Genomic DNA, 18,152 nt, shown 5'->3' with positions numbered 1-18,152 from the left:
TAATAAAATGTTTAAAAAATAAAATAAAATACCAAAAAAAAGATACAATAATAATTTATAAATTATCAAGGGTACATGGAGAGGGGAGGAGGAAGGGAGGGGGAGGGGAAAAAAGGAAAATGAGCTGATTCCGGGAACCCAAGAGGCAAGCGAATTTTGGGAATAATGAGGACAACAAATGTATCGATATGCTTTACACAATTGATCTATGTATTGTGATGAATTGTCTGAGCCTCAATAAATTGATTTTAAAAAACAAACAAACAAAAAAGAGTTGTATGAGCCCCTAATAAAATGATTAAAAAATAAAAAAGAGTCTTAGAAGACCAATCTGTTAATGCGAAGGATGGAACCGCGGAGGAGAGAAAAGACACAGCTCAGTTCGGTGTGGACTCGGGTCAGGAATGCCGAGGGCACAGAGGACTGGAGCAGTAAGCACAGGAGACAACAGACCCCAGAGGCACAGGATCAGGGTCGGTGAGAAAGGAAAGCCCCCAGGAGATGGATTGATACAGTGGCTGCAGCAGCGGGCTCACACGGCACAGCAGTTGTGGGGATGGGCACAAGCTCCGATCTGTGTTGGGTGGTGCCTAGCCGCACCTAGCCGCAACCATCACAATCACTGTGAGGCTGGTAGTTCTCTTCACTGTACAAACAAGGACACTGAGAGTCCCAAGAGATGAAGTGACTTGACCCCCCAGTTACCCATAAGTGGTTGAGGGGCTTTAGGACCCAGAGACCCGCAGCCCATGCTCCTCATGCCTGCACCATCCTGCGAGGAGGACAGGGCTCAAGTGGCCCCCAGTTTTAGAGCCACGAGTGTGCTTGAGTGCCCATGAACCTTGATGAAGCACCGACTATACACCAAGTATTTCTTGTGAGTGCTTTTACTCTGCAGTGTGAATCGGCACCATCCCGCCAGCAATTCCTGCTCTGAGAACCTATATTGAGCAGTCCTTCATTCAAAAGCTGCTCGAATGCGGAACATTAAGACAGATACTGCCCACTGTTAAATTTAGGGAGCTAGTTCACTGATGATGTCTCTGTTGTCATTGTTCACCACCAACAGCAGGCGTGATTGATAGGGATGATATTTTTCCCCCCCCCGCAATGGAAATCTTGTTACGAGGGGAGGGTTTAACTTTGACGTGTGGAAGGACCGTCCTCGTACGGATCACTAAGCCACTGAACGTTTGTTTCCGAAGTCCTCGCCTCCAGCTTGGTGTACAGCATCTCGGACGGTCAGTTCACAAGTCGTGCCGATCTCATCGATGCCCCTGGAAGCTCGCTGGGACGTGGCGCTCTGGTGCCAGGATTGGGTAAGGAACGAATGCATGCATTTCCTTGGAAAATTCAACCTTGTAGCAATTTCTTGTGAAAATTGTTTGCCAATTTCCCTTGGCATCCTAGTTTCTTTGAAATCCTGTCTTTCTTCTTCTTTTTTTAATCTACTGCTGTTTAATTTTTTTGAGCATCCATATAAGAAATTGCCATATGTGAAATTCCTCCAGAGAAAGTGCTTTTGAAGCAATTGTGCATGGTGTGGTGTGATGACAACACTAACAAATTCTTCTCGAAGTACATACCAGAAAAAAAAACAACTTTATTTCTTCTGAGGACCTGGCGTTCTTCTGATTGTTAGACTATTAAGTATTGGAATTTTTTTTTTTTTGCCTTTTTCTTTAGCTGCTAGGAAACTCATATTTATGTTTTGGACTCAGATACTAAAACTTTCATTGTGTGTTGTTAGCTTGTCCTATGGAGCTTGAAGCTTTTTGGAGTGGGTGTTTTAACGTTTTGTGATTTGTGTGAAGAGGTACAGAATAAGTCTGTTTCTCGTTCAACAATTCATACACATTTTGTTTCATGCCTTGATTGCAATCCCCACAATGGGACATCATTTATTTCCACTCCTTTCTCTCTTTTGCCGTTTTTTTTAACAATGCCATCCCATCATGCCTTCTGAACTTTGCCGTTGGGCAAAGCTGTCTTTTAGGTCAGGCATGGTTGATCTAAGGAGTGCCTCTAACCCTAATGTTATTGTTCATAGAACAGACCTGCCTATTGCTTGGTTGAAAGGTGAGCCCACGGGGTGAGTTCCGTTCTAGTTCTGATCAATGACTAAGGGCCGTAGCCTTAGGGATTCCACCCGTCTCTAGTTGACCAGTGAACCTGGCCTTTTTTCTGATTTCCTCCCCCTCTACCCAGGGCCTTCTAATGTGATCACTTTCAGAGTAGCTGGGCACCGTCTAATTCCGCTGCTCTCATGGTCAGTGGAGGCTGAAGCTCACGTGGCCTATTAGTCCTTGGAGCTAATTGTTTCGAGGAATCTTTGATTTTCTCCTTGCTGTGGACAGGGAGAGACCGACAGGGCATCTTAGATGGCTGCGCATACGCTTCCAAGGCCTTAGTCACTGCTCTTCCAAAGTAGGCCTAGACCTTTGTTGCATGGACTGTGTTATACCCACGGACCTGGATGCTCCCCCAGACTACGATCAGGAGTCCTTGTGCCTGTTTTTGTTTTCCATATCAGCCGCTAGGTGTTGTTTGGAAGCACAGCAGGTGTGATGAATCAGTGCTTCTAGGGGCTTTGCTCAGTTCTGGATGGGGAGTTACGCAAACAGAAGCGGGAAACCTGGTTTGTTGCTGCTGATTCCCGAGCAAGCACATTTCCAGGGAAACTGGCGGGAGGGGGGATGTGAGTGTCAGTACTTTGGTCTTGAACCATGCTTGAGAGCACTCTGGATCCCGGGCGGTGGAGAAGGGACGTTTAACGCAGTGTGCTCTTTTCCAGGCGCCTGCTATGATACCGTGAACAACATGCTGTGGACATGCTCCAATGACTACATCGATCAGTGGTGTAATCCTGGAAACCAAGCCTTCCATTACGTCTGTCAGAGACTGGGGGTCAGTCACATCATCACTGAGCCCAAAGGTGAGCTACATGCAATAGTCTTGAAGGGCGAGGTTTCCCTCCGAAACAGGAGCGGGTACCGCAGCGTTCTTAAGTGGTACTGTGGGCCAAGTTACAAAATCAACAGAATTCCCCTCTTAAACTTTGAAAGCCACAGTACGCTATTATCTATAATCCTAAAAGCTTGGGTTATAAATAAATGGAACTTTTGAGAGGGTATATAGACTCCCCCCACCCCCATAACTTTGTATTGTGAATTAGGTAGGGGGAGACTCTTTTATTTTGAAAGAAAATGGACTCATTCCCCCTGACATTGTCAGAAGTTTGTTGCAAAAATGGTTTCTTCATTTGCACTTAGAGTGGGATTATATACTTTTGCGATGTTTTTACGTTGCTAATGGCCGATTTGCACACAAAATTTAAATTATATTATTATTGAGGGTCCCTTATATTTTAAATATTGCTATTGGGACACGTCCACTGCCATCAATCTGATCCTGACTCATGGTGAGCCTCTATCGGATTTCCGAGGCCGTCAATCTGTACAAAAGCAGATGCCGCATCTTTCCTCTCTGTGGGGCAGCTGGTGGCTTTGAACTGCTGACCTTTTAGTTAGCAGTCCAACACGTACCTGAGAGCACCTGGACATAGGGATGCGCTGAGTGGAAGCCACTCGATGGCAGTGAGCATTTGAGTTCGATTCAGTCTGAAGTTAGGAGCATGAAACTCCTGGCTCGCAAATAAGACTGGCATCAAAGACGATCTCCAGGGAAGTCAGGAAACATTTTGAAGGGAATGAAAACCCAAACACACCCTGCCAGCATGGGCAGCCCTCAGAGCAGCGTTAATGCCAGTGCACGTTTAGAAGATGCCTTGCAGGTCAAGCAGCGGCCCACTGTGTATGGACTGTGAAAGGTAGACAGGGGCCGGGTGTCTCCAGATGGAGTGGCAGCGATGGAGCCCAGGCACTGTGTCCCAGTGCCTGGGCGCCTTTTGTAAGTCAGAGGGCTGTTCCTTAGGGAGCTCCCTGCACAGATGTCTTTCCTCACCGCCTTTCCTTTTCCTCTTGTAGAAGAGGCTATAACCACAAACGAGGTTATAAACCAATTATTGCACCATGTTGGTGCGATGTGCATACACCAACTCAGTCTCCTGGCTACCAACCCCAATCTTCCAATCACAAGTGTCTTGGGCAAGCAGCATCCGATCGAAGCACACCACCTTAGCAGTATTTGCGACATCATGGAGAAGGCCATGGTCAACGGAGATACCTGTATTATACGCTGTATTCTTGTGGTCTTTCAGGTAAACACACGGCTTTGAGACAAGTAAGATAATAAAGACAAAGAAATACAACCCTTGGCTTTGTCCAGTGAATTTCTTTCTACCGGAAGGAAACGTTACATTTCTGCTCTGTATCTCACCATGTTCTAATCCGTCATTAGAATTCTCTTCATAGTCCTCGCATGGCAGTTGATGGCCTATCGCCATATATAGCTCATTGCAATGAATGCATGTGAAATGTTTAATTATTGCCCAATAGATGTGATTATGATTAAAAAATCCGCTCCCGCCCCCCCCATGGGTACTTACTCATAAGAACGCTTCTCATGACTTCCTTCCTAAAGGGCACTTCACCTGCAGTCGAATCAGCAGCTTCAGATGGATGACCCTTGTGTTTTGTAGGTGGTGTTCAAGTTTTTCTTCAGCCCACAAACGGAAAGGAATCGTGACATCGTTCGACGGTCAGGGTTGCTTCTCTGGCAGTTGTTGATGGCACCCAAAGATCAAATTTGCCTTGAGATTCAGAAGGAAGTCTGCCTCGCTATCAGGTAAACCGCGAACAATGGCAGTTGTGCTCTGCCACACTCTGCTCGGAGATGCGCTGGAATCTTCCTTGCAAGCTGTGTAGCGTAGCTGCTGCTCGCCCTCCTAGCGCTGAGGGCCTAGTTACGGGAGATCATCTGATTTCCAACAAGAGCTCTTCTCACTTGGGAGAGAGTGTGGGAGAGTGGAGCCAACAGGCTTGGCCCTTAGTCTTTGCTCTGTGACTGCTTAGCTGTGACCTCTGTGTCTCAGCTGTCAATTGGGCACAAAATAATGCCTATTCTGGGGGTTTTAAGTACTCCTGTGTGGGTTGCTAACCGCAAGGCCAGCAGTTCAAAACCACTAGCCGATCCTTGGGAGAAAGATGGGGCTTTATACCCCCATAGAGTTACACATTCTCAGAATCTCTTAGGGGGAAGTTCTACCCTGCCTTGGCAGTGAGTGTGGTCTTGGTGTTCGTGGGTTTTAGTAAGATAGGCCAGATACAAACTAAGTATGTGAGCCTTTCTCGTGCTCCCTCTCCTTGGACTCTTAAGTTCATTTCCAGAGCTGTGTCTGTGGCAGCACCTTGTCACTTAGCAATAAAAAACCCCAAACACGGGGAAGTTGAGCGTCAGACAGGCTCCTCTTCAGAAGCGTTCTGGCGCAGTCTGCACGTACAGCTGACTGGACTGTGTTGCCAGCCAGTTCTCGTCGGCCAGGTCTCCCGCCAGCCTCAGGTGGCAGGGCACAGAGTAGGGATGCATTTGTTGGTGTCACATCTGTGGACGTCTGTCCCAGGCCTTTTCCGTCACAAAATGTACCCCACAGTTGTATATGCCCAAGCCGACATTGTCAGCACAAAGAGCAATTGTAAATATTTAGGATTCAACTTTTCTAGAATGTGTGTCTTAAAAGCTTTTTCCCTTGCTGTCATTTCAGCTCTGGTTTAAATATCTTATACCCCGGGGAGATGGAAATCAATAACTTACTGAAGCTGGTCTTAACAGAAGGTGAGAAGGAGCTAGCACTCTTCCTACATACAGTGTGTGTGGGCGTGGACAGGGTTGAACTCTTGACTACCAGCCCAAAGGTTGGCAGTTCCAGTTCGCCCCAGGCCCTCGAAGGTCAGGTTCGGCGATCTCCCTCGGGAAGGGCACAGTCCTGGGGGTCCTGGAGAGCAGTCCTGTCCTGCACACACGGAGTCGCCGTGAGTCAGGATCGGCTCGATGTGGACTAATAACCGCCAGCCCACAGGGAAATAACAGGCTGTTCAGATGGCAGGTCCTTGTCCTCAGCTCTGTTCATCAGCATTGTGTCAATGTGTCTGCATTCTGTCAACACCGCAACCATACTGAGAGCAGAGACCATGTTTGCTTTGTCTTCAAGCTATATCAGCCTCTTTCTATCCCAGTTGAAGGTACAAGGGGGCTAAAACACTCCGTTCTCTTTTCAAACATTGCATTTTCCACCAAGAGATACTGGCTTCACTGTGTGATCCAAGGATTGCAGCTAATACAATCCAGATCTAAAGGAGGGAATGGCATCAGAGCTTAAGTTTTGAACACGTGTGCAGAAGGCTATGGCTGAAACCGGAAGCCCAACATCCATTTGCAGGGTCCATGCATGGATTAAGCCACCAGCGATTCCCCTCTGTAATAGTTGATGGATGTTAATAGCCTTGTTCTCAGACAGAGGGCATTGTAAAGTCGACCATGGCAGACTAGTTAGGTCAAAATGTAACATTGTATCAGTTGATTGCCCTTTTGACCCATTTTAAAGCGATTTCAGTCAAAGAAAAAGTGAAGGGGAAATACAAAATCTCCTCTGACCAAGGATCAGGGATGTGAGTAGCCTTGCCTGCATACAGAATGCACTGGAAAGTTGGTCGTTACAGATGCAGTTAGGTTAAAAATGAGCACCTTATCATTTGATGTCCCTTAGGATCCATTGAAATTTGTTCTAGTTTTTAATATTCTCTGCTTTCTTTTCAATTGAAGTTTTGCTTTGTTATTCTTGTTGTTTTTCTTTTGTTTCTTAATGTTTTCTGTATATGGCATCTAGGATAGGCAAGACTCTTCAGCGCCAGTAACTGGATGAATGCTTCCTTTGGTGGTAGGCAGGGGAGGGGGCATTTGGAGCTATTAATGATGAGTACAAGAATGAAGATGTTCTCAAAACGGATTCTGGTGATGATTGTACAGGTCCTCTCGATGTGCTTGAGCTATTGTACGATAAGTGAATTACAGGCCAATAAAACAGTGGAAAAGAGAGAGAGAGAGATGCAGGCTTGGAACCTCGGATCTCTTGTGATGTGTGCCTGGTGCTCCTAGATAAACCCTGTTGGCATCCTGCTTGTTTAGAAACTTAACAATAGCATCCGCTCTCCAAATGCAGTGGGCAGGGTGGCTCACGGCACTTTGTTCTCCGCCGTCAGGAGAGAGAAACAGTGGCCTTGCCCAGCTCCGGGACGTGATCCTCACCAATTTGGCGGAACAGCTGCAGAACAACCGGTTTGGCAGCGATGAAGATGACCATTACAGGTGACCGAGTTACCGTCTTCGCACCCAGCCCGTTTTTCAGTGTTTTTTTAAGTAAGGAATGTACACGTAATTGTGCTTGTTCAAATTCAGTCTCCTGTCATATCCAGCACGATGATCAGCATGTGAATACCATGCATCAGTTGAAAGATCATAAGTGCCACCATTAACCTAAGAAGTGATCATTGACCACTTCAGTTTTAATCCGTCAAGCAATCGGGCATGGGGGAAAGGCAGAAGGAATGGATGGAGCGTATCTGGGAAATTTTGGAGAAGGCGTCCATCCAAACCACTGTAGTGCTGAGAGTGGGAATCCTTGGACGAGGTGGTTGGGTGCCATCTTGTTTCCATGTGGTTGACCTCCATAATAGACCTTCCTGTTAGCATCGTCATAAGTCGGGGGGTTTGCTTGCAGTGCCAATTAAGTTTGTATCTTTTGATTGGTCATTTAGTAGCAGTTATGTACCATTTGCCCGCTCACTAATAAGCTATCAACATTTTATTGTTACATTTTCCCCGACCTTTAAAGACTAAATGATGAGCTTTTACACTACATTCTGAAGATCGTCGTTCGAGAATCCTGTATCTTAATCACCAAGTGCCAAACGGTCTCTAAAGATGGTTTTCAGAAGCTTCTTTCAACTGTGCCTGTAAGTAACAAAATGCATTTCATGAGGGAGAAATTATACCACGCACCCCTCTCTTCACTGTACAGTACTGAGGTGCGGGTGTGTGCGCGCACACATGGCCACACTATTCTCCAGGGCAGACTGCAGGTCATTTAGGAAAGCCAGAGCTGGAAATGCAGCATAGTATGAGATTTCCCATCAAGTGTCGGACACGATCTGAGTCTTTTCATTGTAATTTATTTAGCAGAGATTTTTTCCCTTTCTCCTTATTGATTTTTAATTTAGCACTGTTTCCTAAACCAGTGGGGCTTTACACAGATTGATAGGAACAAGGGTCCGGGTAGTGTCCTTCTTAATGGAGAAGCCGGTGAGGGGAAGCAGAACTATTAAGAGACAAAAATTCCAGTCAGTAAAAAATTCAACATAAACAAATTCCAGTAAGTCTCCTGAATGATTAGTGAGGATTGTACAGCAAACGTGGGGGGATTGTGTCCAGTGCGGGAGCCATGTGGCAGCCAGTCACTTGAGAAACTAACTTGATCTGTCTTCTGCACTTTCTCTTTGTTGTTTCCCTTGTTGGAAAACCCAAGGATGGCATGATCCTCCTTGCAGTCGGGTCTAGATCGTTTAAATGCCCTTATTTGTATTAAAGGCTGCCTCCGCCTGCCTGCGCTACCTGATGGCAGTCCAGAACCACCTTCTCAGTAACACTATTTTGATTAAACCCGATGAGAACGATGACAGTGACAACTCCTTGCAGGGCGAGACATTGAAGGTACAGGTAAACACCGAGCTTTATTCGAGCGATGTGCTCTACCCGGCGCGTACAACCCGAGTACCCGGCTGTGTGTGTGTGTGTGTGTGTGTGTGTGTGTGTGTGTGTGTGTGACGATGTCAGATTTCACCGTGTGCCTCTACGGCTGTGCGAGGCAGTAGTAGTCGCCCGCTCCATAGACGTTTATGTTCCTGCACAATAGTCACCCTGCCTGTGACTCTCATAATGCCTCATCCTTGTGCCAACTGTTCTGTGCCCTTGTTCATTTGTATATCCGTTCAAGAACTATAGCATCAGCGGCGCCACATACACCTGAAAGTGCATATGTGCGTCTAGATGGGCAGATACGCACCTATACACAGTGACATACTCATTTGGAAAGCCTTTGATGTTTTGGACGGTCGATTGTACTCTCTCGATTCAAGCTAGCTGCAAAAAGATGACGGTTTTGTCAGTTTCTTTGCTAGTGATTTAGTTTTTCAACTGATAGCTGCTTTCATTTATTTTTTTAATTAGCTTCTTTGTAAGCGCAGTCGTTTATTCCCAGGCCAGAGCTTGCTTTATTTATTTTTAAATAGCAATGGGGTTATAATTTCAACAGGTGCGCAGAGTGTTGTTCGCACGGTTCTTCAGGTGTTCGTCGTTGTGGGAGCGCTCGGGAAAGCACTTGGGGGGTTAGTCTGCGTTGCAGGGACTCACAACGACTGGAACACATGGAGCAGGGAGAGGAGAAGACAGCTCTAGCCCAAAAGAACAAGCCATGACAGTTTCCCCCTTCCTACTCTTTTATCCTAAGTCCACTGCAATTCCCAGGCCTGCTAGCGTGTATGTATTCCTGATAATCAGTCCGTGTGGTTTAGCCCATCTGATCCATTTTGTAAATGAACAGAACTGTATGCCTCCTTCATTTAAATGGCTGATACTATTTATTTGAACTTATCTTGCCCTAGTTTGCTAATCAGTAAAAAGGGACAGTAGCATCTCCCTTATCAGGTTGCTGGGAGAATTAGAGACGAGGTATGTAAAATCCCCGGCACTGCACTGATGCGTGGGACAGAAGCCAAAGCCAAGAGCAGAGACTCCTGCTGCGACTTCTTCAGGACTCAGCTCGGCGTGCCTTCCCATAAGGATCAAAATAGCAACACCAGCCCTCAAAGAACCAGACCACTCCACCAGTGAAAAGGAAGAGGCCAAATCGAACAGGATCCTCCCTAAGCCGCGAGAGAAAGAGGCCAGGTTCTCAGTAAAGGCAGGCTAGGTTTGGCTGTCTAATAGTTCAGGGAGAAATCAGAAGCACGCAGATGTCACCCAGAGGGTGAGTTGGATTGCGTGTTTTGAAAAACAGCAAACAAGTGGGAACTCCTTATTTCTAGGATCGTTCATTTCTTAGCACATGCTTTCATAGCTGCACGCCCACGCATCCTCTAGTCGTGCACCGTGATGTTTGAGGGCCTCTAACTGCTTCCTCCTGGAACTGACGAGACTTCTCCAACGAGGCCTGTCTTCCGACGTGATGGATGCGAGGCATTCAGAGAGAAGGGCACCTGTACTGTTGCAGAATGTTGTGTTTTTGTCTCATTTTATTTCACCGCCTACTCATGCGCCTTTTACTGTTCTGTTTTTCTCTTTAGCGAACCTCATCCCACCCAAGGCAGTCTTCCACCTGGGCAGTTCCTGGGCTGGCCGCCAGGGGCTCTCCTGTGCTGGAGGGGATGGGCGGAGGCGACTCTCCCCTGGGGACTCTGTGTGCTCCCTGTGAAACAGGCAGAGTAGCCTCCCAAAGCAAATGGCCACCCGACACCCGAGCAGAGTTGACTGCTTTGAGCCCATCTTGGCCCCCTCACCGCTTAATTTGGAAACACATCACTAAAGACACCATTTCACGTTGTCATTGTGAGTGCATGCCCCTTGGCCCGGCTTTCAAAAACACTAACCCCGTGGTATTTTCTGCCTAGGAGCTCAAGGCCAGTATTTTGGCTCTGGCCACCCAGATCCTGACCGGCTGTGATGAAGTGCTGGAAATGCTGCAGCAGGTCACCACTGCCCTCATCAATAGTGACCTCACAGACTGCGAGCAGAGGTGAGGGAAACGTTGACCATGCCCCACTACCCTGCAGGAAAGGAGACTTTGCTTACGAATGCCAGCTCTCTCGGGGCGCCACATGACATCCAACGCTCACTTAGTATGGGGTGCTTTTTGTGAGAAGGGCCGGAGAGATGGCAAGGGTCAGAGTACCATGTGCAGTAGGCCCCCAGAGCGGTGCTTTTAGGTTGGGCCCCGAGCCCTGGCCTGGGGGTCGCAAGAGGACAGACAGCCGTGTCTCTGACATTCGGAAGGCCTGCTGTCACGGTTCCCAAATGGGCTGGGCACCCCGGGCACTTTGCTTCCTCGTGGTGAGAGTTCCAGGAAGGAAAGGTGGCTGAGCGGTACTTCTTCAAGGGCGGCAGGGACGAGGGCGCCGCCAGGGGGTCTTGGGAGTCTCTTCTAGTTGTACTTCTCCAGAGACAAGAGTGGCCTCTGCCGAGAGCAGACTGCCACATAGCCCTCCCCAGTCACGTTTCTGCCACGGTGCCTTTGAGAGATGCATCACAGACTGGCCTGTTTGTCTGTCTGGGATGATTGTCATGTTAGGGATGCTGATACGAAAGCTGTCTTTCGGTGTCGTTTTCGCCTCAGTAACATTGCCTGTCGCCGCCGTGTGCCTAGGATTGGGGACTGAGAATAGTATTACCCAGACAGGTGTGGTGAGGACCAGTAGAGGGGAGTGTAGGTGGACTAATGGAAGCGTGGAGCAACCTGCATGGAAGTACTGAGAAGGTTGGTCTGATGTGGGAAGTGTCACCCGACAAGATGTACTAACATTCGAGGGGAGCCTAACAGGCTGTGTTCCCCAGAAATTAAAGGAAACCAACCACGTGGGTCCGCCGTGGCCGCGGTGCAGCTCTGTTGTGGAGAGACATGTAGTCGGGGTGGGAACCTGGGTGATGGGCGGTTTCTCCGGTTGCAACAGCACAAACCTAGTGGTCACAGAGTCAACATAGCCCCGGGAGACACCTGCCCCCCTCCCCAGCCCACGGCCCCCTGAATTCCTGTGGCAGAGGATGCAGATAGTAAGAGCGTGGTTTTCAAAGAGAAATGTTTAATCTGCCTGTCTCTATCTCCCACATCAAGCTCACTTTCTCTAAGCCAGAAGCGAGGTTCACTGCTCTGGGCAGACCTCACAGTGTGCGGGCAGCTCACTGATGTAAAGCCCAGGGGAAGCCCTTGCAGGGCGTCCCCACCCAGAGTAGGTAGTTCCATATTAGGACCCATAATAAAGTGCCTTGAAGGTGTTAGGAAACGCCGCTCTGGGGGAATGTTGCTGGCAAGTCACAGGTGAACTCTATCGGCAGGTGTCCAGTGGCTTCCTCTTCCTCAGTGGTGGAAGTAGGGTGGTTTGGGGACTAGATTGTTGGAGGTTTAAGTGCTTAGCTAGTTCAAGGAGATTCCGTTTAATAGAATCTGTCAGGTCAAGACGACTCTAGTTGTTCTTTTAACATGCCTAGAAATTGCTGTGTTGGTTTGATATTTCATTCTTTCCCTTTGGTAGGTTAAAAGGCTTGGAGCAAGTTACTAAGGCCACTATGCTAGGTCATCTTCTCCCAGTGCTGCTGACCTCCCTGATGCATCCGAACTTACAGACTCTGACCATGGCTGATGCCCTGATGCCTCAGCTAGTGCAGCTGGTCCTCTATACCAGTCAGGTACGGCCAACCCCCTGCTCGGAGCCCCGGTCAGCGAAGGTAGGGCCAACACACCGTACCTTTCTGAAACCAAGGGCTGATTGAAGAACTCTACCGTCGCCTCAAAGATGAGCTCGGATAGTTACGGGAGAGCACTTTTGCCTGTTTGACTAAATGCCATGTTGCCATCGTTTAGCCAGTTGCCATCGTCTGTCTCCTAGCTCTGCTTAGAAAGGCTGACGTAGGATGTGTCCCTGCGGCCCTCACACGACAGCTCGTCTGCTGAATCCCTGCCAGCTAGTGGGGCTCACAGAGCTGAAGGGCTTCATGCAGTCCAGCAGTAAGGAGCACGCGAGGGCTCTAAGTGGCCGAGCATTTCCTTATGAAGGAGGGCCGGCGCCAAGTGTAGAAAGATTGTTTAAGTGTCCAAGTTGAGGGTGATTAGCTGCCAGCTAAGGGTCATTGCTGTAAATGACGTGACGACGGTTTCGTGTTTCAGACGGCTCTACTGCTCAAAACCCAGTCTCCAGTCTTTGCTGACGTGGGCTGCTCCCCGCGTGGTGCCCCGGACCAGAAGGGCCGGCTGTTCCCCGATGAAAGGTGATGGAGAACCTCGTCTTGCCCTTTTGAACCTCCGTCTTTGACTGTGCTCGCTTAGCCGACTAGGAAAAGGAAGGGATTCAAAGAGCCAGATGTTACCGAGACTTGTGGAATGGCTTTGTCGATTTATAGACACTGGTCAACAACATTTCCCCCACAGAGCTGGGAGATTAGTTCAGAATTGACCGGAAATTCTCAAATATCAGTGGTGGGATATGAAATGTTAGGATTTTCAGAAGCAGTTGGACCATTGTTCAAAATGTTCGTGTGATCCAACTCTTCTACTGCTAGGCATTTACCAAGAGAAAAAAGGGGCCTAGACGCTTACTAAGGCTTGAACATGAATATTCACAACAACGCTAGTTGTAAAATCCCCAAGCCCTAAACATCTCCATACTGGAAATAATCCAAATAGCCATTAATAGGTGACTGGAAAACACTGTTGTGTTATATCCACACAAAGGAATCCCAACTCAGCAGTGCAAAAGGAATGAATTATTCATTGGTATGTTCAACCAACACGGATGATCTTAAAGTTCTTGTGCTAAATCATAGAAGCCAGAGCCAATAGCCAAAAAGTAGAGACAACCCAAGTGTCCATCAGCAGATGAATGGATAAATAAAATGTGTGCATTCTTAAAGTGGAATATTCGGCCATAAAGGGAAATCATGTGATATATGCTATGACAGGAGAAAGACAAGGCTTTCTGCTCCCATACAGAGTGACAGTCTCGGAAACTCACAGGGGCGCTTCTGCCCTGTCCGATAGGGTCACTCTAAGCTGGAATTGACCCGGTGACAGGGAATGAGTGGATGAGCGAGTGAGTGGATGAGAGTGAATGAGTGAGTGATGCTACACCATGAATGAACCTTGAAAACACTCAACGAGGTGGAATAAGTCGGATGTAAAAGGACAAGAACTGTATGCTTCCACTTATAAGATCTGGAATAGGAAATGCTTACCAGTGATTGTAATGCTTACCACGGGGGCAGAGGCAGGGAGGAATTGGAAGGCACTCAGCATGTTTGGAGTGACAACAATTGGTTTTAGGAAATGGCACTGATGGTTACCCCAACATAGTGAATGTGACTAACGTCACTGAATTGCGTCCTCAAGGCGGGTGAAATGGCAAGTCTCCAGTGATGGACAAGGAAACCAAGAAGCAGCAGCTCGATTCCTCCCACTCTCCCGTACACCAGTGGATACCACATATCTCCATGTATAACAGCAGTGGATACCATATATCTCCGTGTATAACAGCAGTGGATACCATAGATTTCCATGTATAACAGCAGTGGATACCATAGATTTCCGTGTATAACAGCAGTGGATACTATAGATTTCCATGTGTATCCAACTCATCTCTAGTGACAGCAAGCAGATGCGCGGCTACCTGTGAGGAGAAAGAGCACTTTCAGGAGATTTCACAGACATATGTGCATCATTTCTAATAATGTCAGCATCGTCTCCTTAAAGTGTTCTATTTAAATATTGACGAGGAAGGAAGGAAGGACAGTTCAGGGTTTCTTTAGAGCAGTGATCCTCAGTTGAACTTTCCACTATGAGGAACAGCTGTGGTCTGGTCCAACATGGTTAGCTATAGCCGCGCATTTTTTTGTTCTTTTTTTTACTGATTTTCTAAATTTTGAATTAGTTGGAGGGGGTTTGCATTGCAGATCACATCAACTCATCACCCCCTGCCCCATGTATTCTGTCCCATCCCCCCACCCCCACCCCCACCCCCAGTGTCTCTTCTCCCTAATGGACCCCACCCTCCCTTTCCCCATCCGCCTTTAGTTCCCTGCCTTATCCTCCCACCCTTCCCTACTCCCTTGGAAGCCTCCAGAATCTGTTCCCATTGGTATACAAAGCCTGTGTCTCGTTTTTCATCTTTATAGCAGTGGTCTAATAATACTCTATTTGTCTTTGGTGACTGACTAAATTCACTCACCATAATGTTCTCCAAGTCTACTGTGTCATGAGGTGCTCAGTGGTTTCATCTGCTGGTTTTTCAGTGAGGCACAGGGTTCCCGTGTGTGTGTGTGTGTGTGACACTGTCTTGATCGAGTCCTCTACTGAGGTGCATGCCCATGTTCATCACAGCACCGTTCATAACAGCAAGAGGTTGGGAACCGCCCCAAGCCCGTGTCTGCGCATGTCGGGCTCTAACTTCTATAGCATATGTTCCAGCACAGGTATTTCTGGGTCGAATGGACTCTCACCCGTTATTTTAGGTAGCACCATAGCACTGTCCACAGTGGTTGGACAGAGCCACGTAGACGTTCTCACTGAGCTCTCACAGTGGGGCTAGAGCAGTGGTTCGCAACCTTCCTCGTGCCGCGGCCCTTTCATACAGTGGGGACCCCCCCAACCATAAAATTATTTTTGTAAAAAAAAAAATTATTTTTGTTGCTACTTCACAACTGTCATTTTGCTACTGTTATGAATCATCATGTAAATATCTGATAGGCAGTATATGTTTTTATTGTTACAAACTGAACATCATGAAAGCATTGTGATTCATCACAAACACTATATGTAATTATATATTGTGAACTATTTATTTCTAATGACAAATACATGAAATTTTGTCCTGAAGCATGGTGCAGCATGGGTAACAGTCTTAATATAACCACAGTAAGCTACTACATCTTGTGACAGCATGTGTAAAAAGCCAATGTCAGTGCAAAGGTTGAGATAGGTTCTTTCTCACTGGATCAGCCTATGTGGGCAGACCTGCCTGACGGATAGAGCAGCCATATCTCGGTTCCTAAGACCATCAGAAGTAGGTGTTTTCTGATGGTCTTAGGCAACCCCTGTAAAAGGGTCATTCAACCCCCAAAGGGGTCTCGACCCACAGGTTGAGAACCGCTGGGCTAGTGCAACCGAGAGACTGAAGCATGCTGCTTGCTTGTTTGTTAGTTTGTCACTTGTGACCTGTAACAGAAAGGAGGAGCTGAACGGTTCCTTTGAGCTTGTTCACGTTGACGTGACTGCAGTGGCGCCCCTGCAGGGAAAGGGTGGGCGCGTCCTCGCATGGTGAAGGTGTCACCAATGACTGTGGTCAGGTTGTGTCCACGTGATTGCATGGGAACCCGAACCTCCGTGCAGACCTCACTGAACACGCCACAGAGTCTTATTTCTAAGAGCACTGTCGTGGTCACATGCGACTGGCAGCTCCCTTTAGGACCGTGCAGCCGTGGAGCCTTCTCAGTGACAGAAAAGAGCGCATAGCTATGCTTAGTCTGTAGGGGTTTGCACTCCACCACCTGGACGGCGAAGGCCTCCAGAGCCCATTGACAGGAGGTGAGGGCGGACCTTTGAAAGCATTGTCCCACAGGAAATATCCCACTGGCAGTGCTTGCTGCCGCATCCTCTCGGAGGCCCCCACGGGCCTGGCAGAGAGCAGCAGAGGAAGGTTCTGAGGGCAGCCATCCCGTGGGACTGGACGGGGCCAGGCTTCAAGGTCCAGTGCAGTATCTTTGTGAGCACTGGTAGATCCTGTTCTGTACGACTGGACTTCCCCCCACCCCCTCCGACCTCACCCCCCCAAAAAACAAAGCAAAACTCCCTTCCACGGAGTCCATTCTGACTCACAGTGACCAGGTAGGACACCACGGAACTGACACTGTGGGTTTCTGGAGCTGGGACTCTTGGTGGGAGTAGAAAGCCTGTTTTGCTCCCGTGGAGCTGGCTGGTGGTTTCAAACTGCTACGCTTATGGTCAGCAGCCCAACATGTAACCATTCCGCCACCAGGACTCCTTTCCCCAAGAAAGAGGAAAGCATGTAAATAGTGTCTAACAGCAGACGGGAAAAGACAAGCACAAACTCTCCAAGAGAGGGATTTTGAAAGCGTTTCTGGTCGCCTGGCATTGAGCCCCCACAATGCTTTGACGGTGTGTTATGGGAAAGTAAGGCGCAATTCCTTACCCTGTGGTATGCTCACATGGGCCCACTCTGTTTGGGCCTTCCTCACTGCGCCCAGCCGAATCACTCTCTCACCCTCCGGTTTCAGAATGCTGGAAGAGAAAGAAGAGCCAGGCTTTCTCACCGGCTTAAAGATTCCCGCCCCGTGGGCTGCTGGGAAGACGGTGGAGACGGTGCACCCTGTCAGAGACAACTATAAATTTAAAGAAACGGTCCACATCCCCGGGGCTCGCTGCCTGTACCTTAGATTTGACAGCAGATGCTCGTCACAGTACGACTATGACAAAGTAAGCAAGCGCCAGTGCACTCTTGGTCCACCGCTAGTCGGCGGGTTTCTGACATGCTTCTTTGTTTTGCTTTGCTTCCGGGCCCCATTCTCCACTTACTTCCATCTGCAGATCCCACTGCGGAGAGCTTCCCTCCGAGGATGTTGATACCTTGATGGGCACTGCGGGAGGGCGTGACAGAACCACCAGTCTTACCAAAAGACACGTTGAGAGTAGACTGTACCCTAAGTTCTCAGAAAAGAAAGCCCCCAACAGCAGAGCTCTGAGTCGAAGGAACGCTCCTTTTGTGGCATCTTGCCTCCCCTGGGCCTGGAGCTCTGCAGGTGTTTGCTGTCCATTCTTACAGGAAGACCGTCCTGGAGGCTTCCCGGGCACCTGTCACAGGAGGTGGCCATGCAGACGGGTAGCGGCTGTCCCCGCTTCTGCTCTTTGTCTCCCTCAGCCTTCTGGTCGTGCCCGCCACTCTTTCTGGGCCCACACAGACCCTGGGAAAGAGCACTTTCCAACCTGGTGGCTTCACAGTTTTACATAGAAGGACATGTTACGGGGGTGGAAGTATTTCTTTGAATGCTTTATTTCTAGTTATTGCTGAGTATCTTTGATTTCTCATCATGAGGGCTTATGAGGAGAGGTTAAAGAAAGTGGGTTAGGTAACTAGGAATGGAAAACTGGAGGATTATTTAATAGCCCCCAGACGATGGAGGATTATTTTATGTAGATTATTAGCTACCGGGGATATCTTTCCTCCAGAGCTATGTTAAGGTCCAATGGCCCCAGGGGAGATGTTTAGGTTAAAAATCAAGATCTTCCTAGTTGTGCATAATAAGAAACTATTAAGATTCTCTTTCCCATGATACTTTAGGATAGGGGAGATTCCCACATGTCTAGGAGTGTGTAAGACTTGCGCCCCAAACTTAACCATAGATGAAGGCAAAGAATAGCGCAGATG

General features: G+C 48.1%; 1 protein-coding gene across 1 annotated transcript in view; it reads left to right on the top strand.

The window, feature by feature from the left end:
• HECTD4 (HECT domain E3 ubiquitin protein ligase 4) overlaps positions 1–18,152 on the top strand; it is a 112,988-nt gene that overhangs the window by 28,147 nt on the left and 66,689 nt on the right. The window contains exons 9-20 of the mRNA XM_045296692.1: positions 1,206–1,319; positions 2,795–2,935; positions 3,987–4,219; positions 4,601–4,746; positions 5,663–5,733; positions 7,158–7,263; positions 7,790–7,910; positions 8,542–8,670; positions 10,620–10,744; positions 12,255–12,408; positions 12,887–12,987; positions 17,005–17,203. Coding sequence (XP_045152627.1) covers positions 1,206–1,319; positions 2,795–2,935; positions 3,987–4,219; positions 4,601–4,746; positions 5,663–5,733; positions 7,158–7,263; positions 7,790–7,910; positions 8,542–8,670; positions 10,620–10,744; positions 12,255–12,408; positions 12,887–12,987; positions 17,005–17,203 — 1,640 coding nt within the window. The remainder of the gene's footprint in view (positions 1–1,205; positions 1,320–2,794; positions 2,936–3,986; positions 4,220–4,600; positions 4,747–5,662; positions 5,734–7,157; positions 7,264–7,789; positions 7,911–8,541; positions 8,671–10,619; positions 10,745–12,254; positions 12,409–12,886; positions 12,988–17,004; positions 17,204–18,152) is intronic.

Source organism: Echinops telfairi, unplaced genomic scaffold (genome assembly GCF_000313985.2).
Source record: "Echinops telfairi isolate 266 unplaced genomic scaffold, ASM31398v2 ScPeMD7_7412;HRSCAF=8450, whole genome shotgun sequence".
NCBI classification, from domain to species: Eukaryota; Metazoa; Chordata; class Mammalia; order Afrosoricida; family Tenrecidae; genus Echinops; species Echinops telfairi.
The sequence above is the reverse complement of the archived record's forward strand: the minus strand, read 5'-3'. Positions and strand labels throughout refer to the sequence as shown.